This window comes from Carassius auratus, chromosome 14, assembly GCF_003368295.1.
Source record: "Carassius auratus strain Wakin chromosome 14, ASM336829v1, whole genome shotgun sequence".
NCBI classification, from domain to species: Eukaryota; Metazoa; Chordata; class Actinopteri; order Cypriniformes; family Cyprinidae; genus Carassius; species Carassius auratus.
The window spans coordinates 13,028,820-13,044,360 of record NC_039256.1 but is presented as its reverse complement, the minus strand read 5'-3'; the positions used below and the strand labels follow the sequence as shown (position 1 = coordinate 13,044,360).

The 15,541-nt window shown below is 36.4% G+C and overlaps 2 protein-coding genes across 2 annotated transcripts; both read left to right on the top strand.

Annotated features, from left to right (window-relative positions):
• The first annotated feature begins 3,677 nt into the window (after positions 1-3,677).
• Positions 3,678-5,891, top strand: LOC113113687 (fibroblast growth factor-binding protein 1-like). Its single transcript, XM_026280083.1, has 2 exons — positions 3,678-3,818; positions 4,524-5,891. Exon 2 carries the CDS (start codon positions 4,612-4,614, stop codon positions 5,311-5,313), a length of 702 nt encoding a protein of 233 aa, XP_026135868.1. The 5' UTR covers positions 3,678-3,818; positions 4,524-4,611; the 3' UTR covers positions 5,314-5,891.
• A 6,029-nt stretch (positions 5,892-11,920) lies between these two features.
• Positions 11,921-14,815, top strand: LOC113113686 (protein phosphatase 1 regulatory subunit 3C-B-like). The gene is made up of 2 exons (XM_026280082.1): positions 11,921-12,143; positions 12,873-14,815. The coding sequence occupies exons 1-2, from the start codon at positions 12,130-12,132 to the stop codon at positions 13,828-13,830; spliced, it is 972 nt and encodes a 323-aa protein (XP_026135867.1). The 5' UTR covers positions 11,921-12,129; the 3' UTR covers positions 13,831-14,815.
• Positions 14,816-15,541: the final 726 nt, after the last annotated feature.

Sequence of the window (15,541 nt, the reverse complement as noted above, 5' to 3'; positions counted from 1 at the left end):
TCCCCTAGTGTGACAAGAAATGAAGTCACCTCTGTTAGTTTGTGGAAAGTAAAGAATTTTAACCATTGAAACTTTTTTTAAAAGGTTTTTCTTTTATTTATTTATTTATTTTAATCCCAGAAGTGATAAAGGACCTTGTTTACCTCTGAGTCAGAAAGACGACCAGAACAAATCACAGAAGTTCAAGGAGATGAATGAACTAGTGCAGAGTGAGAATGATGGCTGTTCAGGAGAATGTAGAACATTTCATATCTATTCTGTAAATGTGTCGTTTTAGATATTTATTTTGCGTAAAGCTGAAAATGCAATATATTTACACAAAAAGGGAATGTCAAATTGGCAGGTATTCAAGGTTAAGGTGATATATTACTTAAATTTACAAAGCTACATAATATAATGGAATAGGTCAACCTGTATTCAGTTTATTTGAATCATATAAAAGCTTTGTGTGATAGACAGACCAAGTATAGATTATTTCCTGAAAATCTTCCCCTTCTTCCTTCAATATCCTTTTGGCATATTCAAAATGGAATGTTTACTTTCATGTGATGCCAACCTTCCGTTTAGAATTACTGCATCCTAAAGCAAACTTGGATAAAATGTTTACGCTACACAGGGACTTTTCAGTAAAAAACTAAATAACAGTAAATTTCAGAGTGCTTTTCACAAAAGGCGATCATATTCCTTCAAAAGACCTGGAATATATCATACAAAAGATGTTTTTTTGTGTGTGTGTGTGTGTGTGTGTGTGTGTCCTTGTCCTTTCAGCAGCATGACAGACATGGTCACAGAATAACTTAACTGCTCTTCAGAAAAAGAAATGTAAAGATTCTTTAGGTTTAGAAATTCCAGTGCACATGGGTTTGAAACAACATGTAAGACTATTTACTCAAAAATAAGACTTTGAGTAATAATTTAGCCCTCTCTTTATATCAAACATCTGCTTGAAGAATCCCAAATCACATCAGGTCAGAGGAGGCATGCAACAATATCTGCCAGAGGTGCTGAATGCACTCTGGGGTGGAAGGGGCGAGCTGAGCGTTGCCTGTCCCACACATAACAATAAATCACTACTTTATCTTGACTAGGTGATGGCCTGAAGCACCTAAGCTGACTCCACACATCTCTGTCTCACAATTCCAAGTGAAGTGCCCGTAAGTGGTGTGTTGTCATGGAGACCACATTCATAGGGTGATCATTTGTTCATTTACATAGGATGGTTGAAGAAATCTGAAGTCCATGCATTCAGATCCCGTTTGATGGGCCTGCAGTTGTCCCGAGTGTCTTGGCCTCCGTATGATTCACAATTAGATTCTCCCCCATCATTAGCAGCCCGCAAGGTCGACACGGGGTGCATCATGCCTGCTCTGTAATCACCATCAGTGAGGCTGGATGGCCACTGTGCACGCTGATTGCAGAACTGCTCAGCAGATATAAACCGGGACTGGGTGTTGAAGAAACGGCGTTCCTCATCAAGGACTCGTGTAGTGTCATCAGACGCTCGTTGAAGAAGATGATCTCACATATCATCAGTCGTTAGGGGAAAAATAACAGACACAAGGACGGAGAAAACCGTCTGAATGTCATTCAAATGAAAAAGGCAGAGTGGCTGGATTGCGACTTGTGTGCGAGTGATGTGTCTGTTGACAGGTGCTGGGAGCACTTCACTCATCTTACGCTCCACATGAATCCAGCTGTTGTTTTACCACAACTTTTCAATTGATAACAGATCATAATATTTCTGGTTTGACCAAAAGTAGTGCTTTTGGTGCTGCAGTCCATGGTACAACAAGAATATGTACTTTTCATGCTTCCAAAGAGGCATTTTTTACAGGAAGCATTTTACCCCTAAAAAGTGTTCTTTCACTTTTATCCCAGCCAATGAACCTGAAATTCATAAATCTTTGGTTTCAAAATATTTGTGTATGTTTCAAGGATTCTTGAAATGTATAGTTTTACTGTTTAAGGAACTTTTTTATTCATCTCATCATTTGCCTACAGGATTTAATAAATTAAAAAGTCTAGCACGTTCAAAGAAAATAACTTCCATGGTGCAAAATAAGGCAGATAACTCCCGAAGAAACCTAAATCCATCACATCACCTCCACCAGCAGAGGGAGATGTTGCTGCTCTGATCCCGACAGACTGCTGAGAAGCCACTGATGAGATTCTTTCTGCATCTTAACAAGAACACATTCTTTGAGCTGAAAACCCTCACACATGCCACACATTCTTCTGAGATTCAATTAAAAATTTCAATAAACTTCAAAATGAATTACTATGCAGAGCATCTCAGGGCCATATTTAATATCCAAATTGGTTGTTGTTTTATTGTTTTTTTCTCAGTGGCACTCATTGGTCAGTGCTTGAGTCATTAAATTAAAGTAATTAACCCTTTGTACCGCAAAACCTGCACTGTGGGTTAATCATCCCTGAAAATTTTAAAGATAACAAGAATAGCAAAACGCTTGTGACTTTAATGCAGTGAGTAGAAGCAGACTCTATTTGTTAATCTGTGACCCTGAAACACAAAACCTTAAGTGTCAATATTTCGAAATTTAGATTTTTACATCATATAAAAGCTAAATAAATAAGCTTTCCAATGATGTAAGGTATGTAAGGATATTTGGCCTAGAAACAACAGTTTGAATATCCAGAATCTGAAAAAAAATCTGAGAAAATCCCCAATTGAGTCAAGTTGTGCAAATGAAGCTGCATATTACTAATCAATAATGATGTTTTGATATAATTATGGTAGGAAATTAACAACTTGGAACTTGATCTTTACTTAAAATCCAAATTTTTTTTTTCTTTCAAATACATCCCAAATATACTGGTTTTGTGGTCCAGGGTCACATTTGATTCCAGCAAGCTCCTCACTCATGAGATGCTCATAGCTTCCCATACATCCATCGCTTTGCCTCTGAGGTCACCCGGTAATTCCCAAAATCACAATCAGGGTTTGGAATGAATCCAAACTCCCTGTGAGGCCCTGAGTAAGACAACAGCCATGTACGACTTTACCAGCGTCTGCTGTGGGTCAGCAGCTGGGGTTAGGTTGGTATGGAGACACAACTGATTATCAGGAATCTGCATTAACTGAGCGGGAAAAGAGCAGAGCACGACCCAGCCACAGGGATGGATTAGGATTAGAAAGTGTTGCCATATATACGCAAGCATGTACGCAAATGCAAATAACAAACACACACATACACACACACACACACACAAACTCACAAATCAGTCTATAAACAAAATCACAGGCACACACAGAAGAGCTTTTCAAGTCTACATTATTGCTTTTAAAAAAAGTTCCCCTTAGGAAATTGCATGATGCTCACTGATCCAAAGATAAGTACATTTAAAAAGAAATATGCCCAAACAACAAGAAACTTTTGTTTGATGTTTTTAACATTAAAGTAATAAGCAGTCTCCCTAAATGGTTCCAGTTCTATTTAAATATTTATTCCAAGACAAAAATAAAAAATGAATTCTATTCATTCATGTCGTAAGACTCCAAGTGCACAGGAAATGAGGATAGGTGAGAGAGAAACTGAGAGACTGTGTGAAAAGAGACAAAGAAGTTGAGAGAAGGGATGGGGTGAGGGGTGTCCATTTGTCTTCAGACGAGGAGGGAGGTGCCAGATTCTGGGCGGTTTGGATACTCTATTGATGCTCCCAAAAAGCATCCACCATCCAGCCCCCCTTTCCCCTATTTTTGTCTTTATCCCTCGATTCCATCCTTTATTTCTCCCCTCTGCTTTCTTATCCTTCCACAAGCCTCTATCACTCGCAGTCCTGAAGGAACAATCAGCTCGGTAAGTAAAAAAGCACTGCGAGAAAATAAATATTAAACATTAAACTAAATATTCAACTTTACAGCTGTTTTTTAGAATGCAGGTGGTTAGGGGCATAAAAGGAAGGCAAACACATTATATACATGCTAGTTTTATTTATGAAGATGACAATGGAAGGATGTGATTTAGTGCAACATCAGGCTGTTGTTAAATTAAATTGATGTATTATATACATACTCATACAGATCTATTCACATTTAAAGAGAACAAAATTATAATTATTTAATTAAATTATAACATTAATTTCATCATTTTAATTTTGTAATTTAAAAATGCTTTATTATTTAATAATCAAGTATGTAGTCTGCATCATTATTTTAGTAACACTGAGATATTATTATAATTTGTCTTAATATTTTAGTTTTTATTTTGATATTTTCATTTTATTTATTTATTTATTTTTACCTGGATAGTTTTTGCTCAATTTTATTTACATTTTATTTCAGTTATTTTAGGACAGTTAAACGAAATGAAAATTAGAAATGTTATCTGGGCAACTATCTGAAATAAAACTTTTTTTTTTAAGTTAAATTTTTTTATATTTTAGTTCCTTTATTGTAGTTAAGATTGACTTTATTTCAATTCAAGTAAAATGTTTTCGTGGTTTTAGTTTTGGCTATAATAACCCTGCAGCATAGTATTTTTTTTTCCATCTCTGTTCTGCAGGTGCTGTGATTTTGTCTGCATTCTGAGGCTGCTGTGAGTACCTTGAATCAGGGATTTCTTCCATTCTTTAGCCTGCATTCACACGGCCATGCGAGGGCGGAGTCTACCCTTCATCCTTTCCCTCCTCTTCCTCCTCCTGTCATTCTCTGAGGCAAAAAAGAAGTCCAAGCAGCCATCAGAAACAGTGACTGAATCAGACAGTACAGTGGTAAACCCCTCGCTGGGGTCAGGTCAACTGAGCACTAAGGATGGGCACCGCTGCACCTGGGAGGCGCGAGAGAGAGGAGCTAACATCCAGCTCCAGGTGAGCTGCACCACCCCAAGTGAGGATGGGCTCAGACCTCACTACACGTGCCAGTTTGCTGGAAAACCTCAGGAATGCTCTATCTACAGCTCCCAGTCCTCCCAGTACTGGAAACAGGTGGTTAGCAAACTGAAGAAGCGAAAGAATGCTTGCGAGGGGGAGAAAGTCCTGAAAACACGACTGTGTAAGAAAGCACCCAGCGCATCTCACATGAAACTCACGGAGAGAAGCGGAGAAGAGACCACCACGCACATGAGCAAGGGAATGCCAGAAGAGAGCAAACGGAAAACGGAGGCACCCACGAAGAAAGTAAAAGAAGTTCAGAAAGATAAGGAAGAGGAGAAAGAGGAGGTGAAGAAAGAGGAGGATGAGGGGTTCGGAGAAGTAATGAATGATGGATTCTCAGACATGGAGCCCGCTGTGAGCTACTGCGGAGAGGGATGGTCTTCTGTCTGCAACTTCTTTGCCAAGTTTTTTAATGCTTAAAAAAGAGAGAAATGTCAGCTATCAATGCTTTTTCGGACCCAGTGAAGGATAAGCTTGTTGTTGCATATAAAAAAAGACGGCATCAAGATGTTGTCAGGGTGTCAAAAATATGACTTAGCGGAAGTTCACCATCTAGTCTGCACCTTAAAAACATCATGGATAAAAAATCCTGTCGTGAAAAGGAAGACAAATAGACATAGAGAAAGTAGTTTTTGTATGATATTTAACAATCACATTAATTACAATGTTAAACACAATTAATTACTTAAGTGTATATTGTAACTAAACCAACTTTTTGTAGATATGAATAATTGTATTACATGACCTTTGAATTTTTACTCATGAAGAAAACTGTTGTGTATGATTATTGCAAAATAACATTCAACTCAATAAAAGATGAATTTAATTAATTACAAATGCATATATTTTTAATAGCAAAATTGTATAGATGACAGAAAATAATTTCTTCATTCATCACTTATAGATCGCAGTGCTTAACACAGCTGAATGACAAGATTTAACATCCTTCCGATCTCACACAAAATGAATAAATGAACCTTGCACTTTCATGAACTCTTTATATTGTGTATTCATGTTTATATGCAGTATGTGTGTTTTTAGGTGTTTGTCAGTATGTTGTATTCAGACAGAGGTGGCTTTATCTGTGTGCACTCGGCATCAGTAGTCAGCTTGACGTTTCAGTGGTCTAAAATGACTGTCACAGGAAAAAATTTACCATTTAAGTGGCTTTCACCCTCCCCCTGATGAGCCAACTGGAGAAGAGGAAAATACTGAGGGGAGAAAATGGCTCTTTTGTTCAGACTTTTCTGTAATTTCACAACTGCCTACAGCGACACATTTAGTAAGCAAGCTGTGCAGCTAAATAGGTGGACAAAGAGGCTAGAATCAGAGTCTGTTGAAGGCTTAACTCGCTGCCTATAAACATTCTGAGTCAGCCAAGCAAGCAGAGATAGATTATTATATTATGCACAAATGGATTTTGTCAATAGACTAAGTGTGGCAGGGTTAATTCAGCAGATTCATCTTTTCACCTCAATGTTGGAGGAATAATTTTACATAGATGTCTAAAGCCCTCTGGAGTGCAGATCTTTTGTATATAAGGAATGGACTCCTATACTTTGCCTTTTATTTGTAAGAATCAAGGTCTGTAATACATGATCTGATCACCCTGAAGAACACAGTTTGAACTCTTCCATCTTTTCTCTTGGGACCAATCACTTTTTGAGACAACTGCCAAATATCATGTGACTTTTCGTATAGTCACAATGCATTGATTAAAAGACTTGAAACATGGATTTTTGAATTATAATTTCTTTGTTTTGATCAAGAATCAATTTAAAATAAAATAATCAGATAAACTGCAGTTCAGTGAAGTAGCTATCATTCAATAGTATAAAACACACACATAATTTAATTATTGGAGACATCCAAAGTGTGACGTTGTTTTAACAATGCACCTTAAAAAAACGGAATTGAGTCATTAATGAAAACTAAGAAATAAATTGATCAAATCTTATTGTTAACTGGATCGAATGGTTCTGAATTTGCAAAACTCATTCCTGAATCGACTCAAAACCTATGAATCATGAATTGTGCTCTGAACTAGCAGCAATGAAGTGAATTTCAAGGCCAAGGCCAACATGATAGGCATGTTTACAGAAAGACATCTCAGCTATTCTCTTTTCTCACTGCGCAAATTGCTGTCTCACCAAGAGAAAAAAAATAACTAACATTTCTTTTAAAGAACTAATCACCCTTTTTTCTTATCCATGGAAAAGTGCTAAATATTTGGCAGGGTGCTGCAGATTGTCTGGACAGGGGGGTTAGACAAATGTGTTTGAGATGGACAACTATTGGTAAACAACTATGTGCTGATCTCATATGTGAATGGTAAATAACTTTGAATTCCACAATATTAATCAGCTTTGAGTCTTCATTTGTGAACAAACATTATGTATGTGAGAGGGATGTCTGAGTCAAAAGCTTTAAAGTCTTCAATAATCAGTGGTTTAGTGCAGGGAATAAGCAGGTATAGGGCATATACCCACATCTTTATTAGTTGGAATTGCGTATACCAACTTCGAAATCTCCTCTGATGCACATCATTCATTCGTGTCCTGCATTAGCCAAATCATGACAGTCCAGCACATGAGTAGCTGTTCCAATCGCATGTGAATAATCCAAAGGGCGTGCCGCTTTCGCACAGAAAGTCAAAAATGGACTCATAGAAGTAATCATTTTATTTTTTATTTTTAGAAGCAATAACTTATGCAAGAAATCCCTAATATGGATAAAGGCATCCTCTGCTGAAGCCAAACTGAATAAAAAGAAACATTTTACCTGATTAAACATGAAGACAACAAACGAAAAAATATTGTTTATGTGTGTTTTCCAAGGAAAAGAAAGCATCTGAATAATGCAGTGCAAATTGACTTGCCATTTATCACAACTGGCTTTAACTATTCAATATCCAAATCATTTTAGTGACTAATTTCTTGAAACTGAAGCAAGTTTTGACACAATTTAACACAATAAAACTGTAAGGCTGGTGGTTTTATTCCCATCATCTCCAAACCATTTGCTTAATTAAAAATTTCAATCAAATCAAATCAATTTCAATCAAATATATATCCCCACTGACTTATTGTTTGAATTTATTAATATTTCTAAGAAAATTTGATAAATGATGCTCTCAGGAATTTATTCAGATCACTTAAATTGATATTTATGATATCTGAACTGCTTAAAATTACAATGTTTTTGAATTTTACCAGCTACTAAAGTGGTTGTAGGCTATATGTTGTTTACAGACAGTGAACTATTGTCTATTACACACTGTGTTTGGAGACAGAATCTCAATGAGCTGCACATCTTCAGCCCAGTCTATCAAACAAATACACACTCAGACACACACACTGGCTTGCTTACACAGACACATCACTTACTAAACAGAATGGCTCTTAGTCTGTGCACATAAATCAAGTGTTTAAAACAGGCATTCAGCTAGATGCCCCATTTAAGGCCCCCTTTCCCATTCCGATCTACAGGGAAACAACACCAGCCCCCCCAAAACCCAGTTGGGACCCCTGAGAATCACACAAAGGGACTCAAGACGCTTCCCACATTGGAACAGTTTTGTACAAAGTGGAGAAGTGACCCATTCAGATACCCTTGTAATGTTCTATTCTCCATCCTGGCCTTATGCCACATTCACCCTCTTGAGCCTTACACCGATCCAATGGAAAACTGACACAAGACACAGAATTAGTTTCGGAAACACAGCGCTCACGGGTAATTTGGCCAAATAAGAAAATAATAAGACAGCAGTGACTGTTTGTGAAGTGTTAATTTGTTCACGGTATCAGAATTTCTACTGCCTCATGGTAAAAAAAAAGCTTCACAAAGATGTTTTTGCACGCTCTGCATTTTGTGTCAGTGACATCTTGGCACACGTCACCAAATTGCTTCATTAGTGGAAGCAGAAATATACTGAGAACCTGTACACACTAACTACTGCAACTCAGACATTTGTACAGAAGGACTGGTCTCTGAGTGTGATGAGATGCGTGTGAACGCTATTCAGAACAACAGCGCCCTCTGCTGGATGAGAGATATTAATGCTGATCTCAAAGCCTGAGACCTGCAGTGCTGTTCCTGGGACAGCAGTTGCAAGTTAACAGAATTTTAAAGAAAAAAATATGTAAAATTCATTTATATTATTCATTATAAATTCATTAATTTATGGAAAACCAAATCATATTTATCTATAATGTAATTATTTAATTATTAATAAAAAAAAGAATCAAATAAAAGTAATAGATACATTATCAAATCATTAAACATAAAATAAAAAAGATTTTTTAAATACAAATATTATCACATAGTAATAAATATTTAACAATTCATTGTTTTATTATGTGTATTATATTGTACATACATATAATTGGGGATAATTTTCTGTGGGTTTGGATCAGCTTATGTTCTGGGCCATTAAACTGTTCTGTTCTAAACCTAGGTAGTAAGGAGAGCATCTGTCTATCAGTCTCCAAGTTTCTCTAAAATAAGATTGTTTTTTATTGTACCTGACATGGCAGCCCAGCAAATAGCGTGGAAAGCGGTTGTCGATTAGATTTAAGACTACATTTAAAATGAATACTTTTTTTTTTATAATGTCCACTAGATGTCTCTCTCCACCGTTGCATATTCCAGCTGGCACCGAATAAGACATTGAAGTTTTGAAACGCAGCCAGTCACTCATTTTATTTCAGGTTGTGTGCCATAGTGGGGTTTGGCAGCATGACCCAGGGCCAATTATGCAATTGCTAGGTTATAGCATATAGTTATGCCACAGAAGCAACGATGTTAATGGTTGAGGTCAGTCTAAAACCTTGCAGATGTTATTCTACCACAAATGCCGCAAAAATTTTAATGTTTGAGTAATTTAACTGTAATTAAATGCATATTGCAGTCGGTTAGTGTTAAAAGTACGTGGCATGAACATATCAGCAGACCACTACACTAATACTTAAACTTTTAGTACATTTTATGCTAATTTTATCCCAATGTTACATATTTCTATGCAAAAACCTGTTTGATCTATCCTTTCACCAGTGACTTGATTAAGTAAACAATGTTTGATTGCAACAGCTTTCTCTGTCTGAGTCATGAAATAGATCTGACATGCAACCAGTTAACAGATAAAATATTCACGTATCCCTGTGATTTCCCAGATAAAGGTTAGTTTTAAAGTAACAGTTTGCGAAAGACTCATAATTGTATTCAATTTCTTGGTGTTCGGTAAGGAAGGGTCTACTCTGTATCAGCAAAACTGACTCTATGACAAACAAGTCATTCATAAAAAAGTCATTCATTCAAAAAGGATAGCAACAGAACTTTTCTTTGCTTACCCCAGCAGGCCTACAAAATCTATGTGAACAATTAATCTAATCAAACTAATCAAATACAAATGACATTAGATTTTTGCCAAAGTCTTTAAAATACAAAATAGTATTTTGTATTTCAAATACATATTTTACATGGATCTGAAATACTGCCCATTCCTATATATACTGCCAAACTTTTGTGACCGAACGCAAAGTTTCTCGGGGGAAGGCAAACTTTTATTGAGAGAACGCAAAAGTGTTGGAATATAATTTCCCTTCCTATCTAATATTTTCATAATTCGCCGTGATTTTGCCAAGTATAAGGCATGTCTCTAGATCAACATCTTTTGATGATCCTGAATCAACATTATTGTCCAAAAATATAGACTTGTACACCCAATAAAATAAAATATAGACCCAATCCCTTCCCCTAAACCTAACCTTACCCATAATTTATTCCTAAAATCAGTGGATAATGATAGCTGATTAACAAGGGTGTAGAAGCACCTGATTGTAAGCCTAAAACAGATTCTTCCTGAAAAAGGTATATCTAAATTCTGATTGGTTGATTGTAATGTTGTTCCAGGATCAACAAGGATGTTGATCCAGAGACATTTTGCAACAGGTGATATCACGCTCGCCATTTTTATCAATGTGACGCAGGCAGCCCCATACCATGATCCTTGGGAATCAAACCCATGGTCTTGGTGTTGCTACATTTCGAGAGAGAAAGAGAGGTCTTAGATGTTATATTTGCACATGTTTGGACCCTTTGCTATTTCGTGCCCCATTGGGCTGATAACTTCTAATCACCAAAACATAGGCCTACAGTCGAAACAGCTTCAACATTTGCACATCAGTAAGGAAGGTGCTAAGGTATTGATCACTGAGGTGGACATCTGGTCATGCATATCAATCAATCAGAATGTCATCACTTAATCGTTAATCAAATAATAATCACTAGGTGATCAAATCATGCAACTATGAGAGAAACAGGGAAGAGACTGACTTGGCAGAGAGAAACGTTTATATATATATATATATATATATATATATATATATATATATATATATATATATATATATATATATATATATATATATATATATATATATATATATATATATATATATATATATATATATATATATATATATATATATATATATATTAGTATAGCTTGCTAGAAGGACTTTGAAATGGACTGGATGGCCTGAAGTTGGAGTGCCTGTAAAATCAGATTATTCTATCATGCGCCACAGTCATGTGGGATGGAGCCAAAGAAGAGCCATTTGGACCTTTGGACCATGGTAAACACGCCACGCACTGTTGAGTCTTAATGGTAGTCTGTGTTACTGTTTTATATACATTTGTATACATTTTGTGAGTGTCAGTGATATAAGTTTAAATTCATGGTTTATTACATCCTTCAGAAAATAAAGATTCGCTTTATCCATGACCTACATTCACAGGGCAAACAACCATGTTTAAATATTACCCTGCTGCCTCACCTCCAGCTGATTTCACTTTACTGTCTATGGATTTCACATTTACAAGTCTTGAAATAAAAGAGAATACAAGCTACAACCATTACTACACCCAAGAGGATGTCAGTTAAATATCCTCCAGTGATGATTGGTCGACACAAAAAGGCGCGGCTCGGTTATTGGCTGGGGTGTGGAATATGCAAATAAGCGACAAGAGGCTTTATTAAAGGACTCGCAGTGGTCGCGTGCAGCGTGGAGTGGGTGTGTCAACAGATCGCAGCGGATAGGCTTTAGTTCTGGGGGTGAACTGCTACAATAACGAATTTTTACATTAAAATCCAGCGCTCTGGAATTGTTTGAAAATCCTGTATCTCCTGTAATGTGCTTTGCTCAAGAGACCACTTTAAACTGAAGCACCTTCTCAATGAGTTCCACAAGGTAAGAACGTTATTTAAACCAATAGGTTTTAAAAATACAAAGGGTTTTCTGATGCCTCTATTACAGTTAGCGACACGTCGACTAATGTTAGTTATGTTAAAGATATTTAAAACAAAATTAACCTCTCTGTGATTATTTAATATATATATATATATATATATATATATATATATATATATATATATATATATATATATATATATATATATATAAGTGATAATGACAAATGTTTTGTCACGTATCTTTCTAACAAAAAGTTTTCGAACGCCCAATTGTTGCTTTGGTTACGTTACGTGTTCGGGTAACGCGATTAAAGTTCTCAAATGTAACGTTAGTATAGTTCTCATGAGAGGTACTAGAAGTGAGTGAGGGGGGAGGAGAAGTGATTAACATGAGTGATGGGGGTAGGACTTGGGTTCAATAAAAAGTTACCTACAAAGTACCTAATCACAGCATCCAACTGTATTACCATGTGAAAACGCACCAAAAATAAAACTTGTATTTGTAACTTTTTTTTTCTGGTTAGTATCGAAATGCTTGAAACCCTTGCATATATATTTACAGGGCCTCTGTCACGATCATTTGTCATTTCCACTTTGTCTAATTTGTATTTTGTTGTTTCATAAAGGCAGACTGCTTCCTCCAAAAACATCATTTTATAGCAGAATATCTTAAGAACTATTTTAAAGACATTGTACTCATACATCTGGCTTCTCTGTATGTGTTTAGAGTTATTCATCTCCTCAGTCCTCCAATGCCGGGTCCAGTTATGCCCGTAGATGTGGCTGTGCAGCTGTACATCACCCATTCTCCCCCATTGCGTAACTTCCTGAGCTCTTATGAAGACTACAGGAAGCGCAACCTGGTCAACACCTGCTACAAACCCCTGCGGCCCTGCTTGAGCTCCAGAACCCACCTGGAGCCCCATCGTCTGGGCTGGCAGACCCCAAAATCCAAGGCCAAAAAGAAGGTTGTGTTTGCTGACTCAAAGGGTATGTCATTAACAGCGGTGCACGTCTTCTCAGCTTTTGATAAAAGAGAACCTGCTACATCCGAACTGCAGTTTGACCTGGAAGACCTAGAGGATGTCACAGCCACTCTTCATATAAACTTGGCCCAGAACAGAATTCTAGACTTTCCGCAGCCAGCGGCTGACTACCTAGATTTCCGTAGCCGGCTGCTGAAAAACTTTGTTTGTTTGGAGAACTGTACCCTACAGGAGCGGGCCCTAACTGGCACCATCAAAGTACGTAACCTGGCCTACGAGAAGTTGGTTCATGTGCGGATCACCTTCGACACCTGGAAGAGCTTCCAGGATGAGGAATGCACATTTATGAATAATGTCTGTTGTTGTCAGGATACAGACACATTCTCGTTTGCCATTCAACTGCCTGGGTACGTGCCCCCTCAGAATAAGGTCGAATTTTGCATTAGCTACAGAACTGGAGAGCAGACCTACTGGGACAACAACGATGGCAGAAACTATGGACTGGTTTCAACATCTTTGCAACAAAACAATACACAGAATTCCTCAAACCGGGGAAAGAAACCGAATGAATCCAATAAGTTAGTCAAGAAAACACAAAACAAGGAGGTTTCAAAATGTAAAAGTCTGTATGAATCCAATAGCATTTTTCAAAACTGGCAGAGTTGGGGGAACATTGCAACCAGTGGGCCCTTCTGGTGACTTGAGTTCTCTGTCCAAACTATCCAAATGTGCTGAAAGGTTTTAACAACAATGAATCTTTCAGTATGACAGCAGAAGAAGTTTAATGTTCTCTTAAAAGCTCTTAATATGATATACCTGTTGATAACTTTACAAGTAGACCTAGATCAGCTGTCTATTAGCAGACTAAAGAGGGAAGAGAAGCTGGTTGAAATGGTCACAGAGCCTTATTTCTTCAACCTTATTTCTTTTAGATGGAACATGTTGCTGCAGTGCAACACAGCATATTTTATTCTTTTGTTAAGTAAAATGTGTATGATGACCCCTTTCCTAAAGAGCTAGACACACCTGTAAACAAGACCACTAGCCGGTGGTCTTGTATAAAATGTGTCTTATGTGTGCTAAGATAATTTTTTGTTAAACTGCTGCCATTGTGTGCCCTGTTTGCAGACTTTGCACTATAAAAAATGATACCAAATGAAAATCAAGTCTAAATATTTGATGATATTTGTATCTAAAGCATTGGTCTCACTAGACAATTTTCAGCCGATTTCCAGTTGAAGATTCTATTATGGAAGAGATGAACAGTTGGTATGCAACCGGTGAGATTGTCCTTCATATTGAAGGGGTAACATTTACTGGTTACAAACTTTCAGAAGGAAAAAAAATAATAATTCATATTTATCATATTTAATATGTACTCTAAATCAGCTTTGAAATAAATTTGGTTTTAGATCATTTTGTTTATCAAGCTTTTTTATCTGCAAGATGCACACACATTTAGGTGTTTGTTTGCAATAAGCTAAACAAATGCCACGAAGATGGTTCCTGTGCCTTAGGATCTCAGCAAATGTCATTGTAAATTAAGTAGTGTCTTTTGTTGGGTAATTTTTATGTGCAATTCAGTGAATATGAGTGGAATTGGTTATGATGTCATGTTTGAATCAGATGTGAAGATAAGAATGGCTGTATTTTATTAAAGAATGGATGTCTTGGTAAATTAGTATGTATTTTGTGTGATTTTTTTATAAAAATAAAATTAATAATGTTTCACATTTTCAGATTCTGTTTCTCAATAACTTTAGTCAGACTAAGTAAGAATTTGCCTGATCTGTCCAGTGTAGACTTCATACTTCATTATTAGGCAGCTGCATATATGGAAATAAAACACCTAACCCTAAACAAATTCTAACAAAAGGTTTTTCAGCTTTTTTTTTTTGTAGTATTAGGTGTCCTAAGTATCCCTATGTGTTTTTTGATAAAACACAGACTTTACATTCGATGTAAAAGTTATTGCACCCAAAAGTAACTTAAATTGGAGTTGTATATCTTTGATCATAACTTTGATCATAAACAACCCTGTATTAGCCCGAACAGAGACCTGTGTGTGAAACCTCTAAAATGGTCAGGTAATACATATGTAATGCATCCTTTTATAGAAGTTTTTGAGTATAAAGGTGGCATTATACTAAACCCAACAAAACTAAATTCACAATTTTCAGCAATTCAGAAGATGGTGGAAGAGAATACTAACATTTGATATTGCTTGACTGTAATGTTGTTGGCAGCACAGTGTATACCATTTTGCTCAAACAAAATTTTTTTATTTTTTAGAATTTAATTCAAAAAAGTAAACTTTTGTATATTATAGATTCATTGCACACAAACTGAAATATTTCAACAGTTTTTTGTTGTAATTCTGTTTGTTACGACTTAGGAAAATAAAAAATTC

What these genes read in the sequence shown, in the direction of transcription:
- LOC113113687 (XM_026280083.1), top strand. Translation starts at nt 4,612, where the DNA reads ATGCGAGGGCGGAGTCTACCCTTCATCCTTTCCCTCCTCTTCCTCCTC.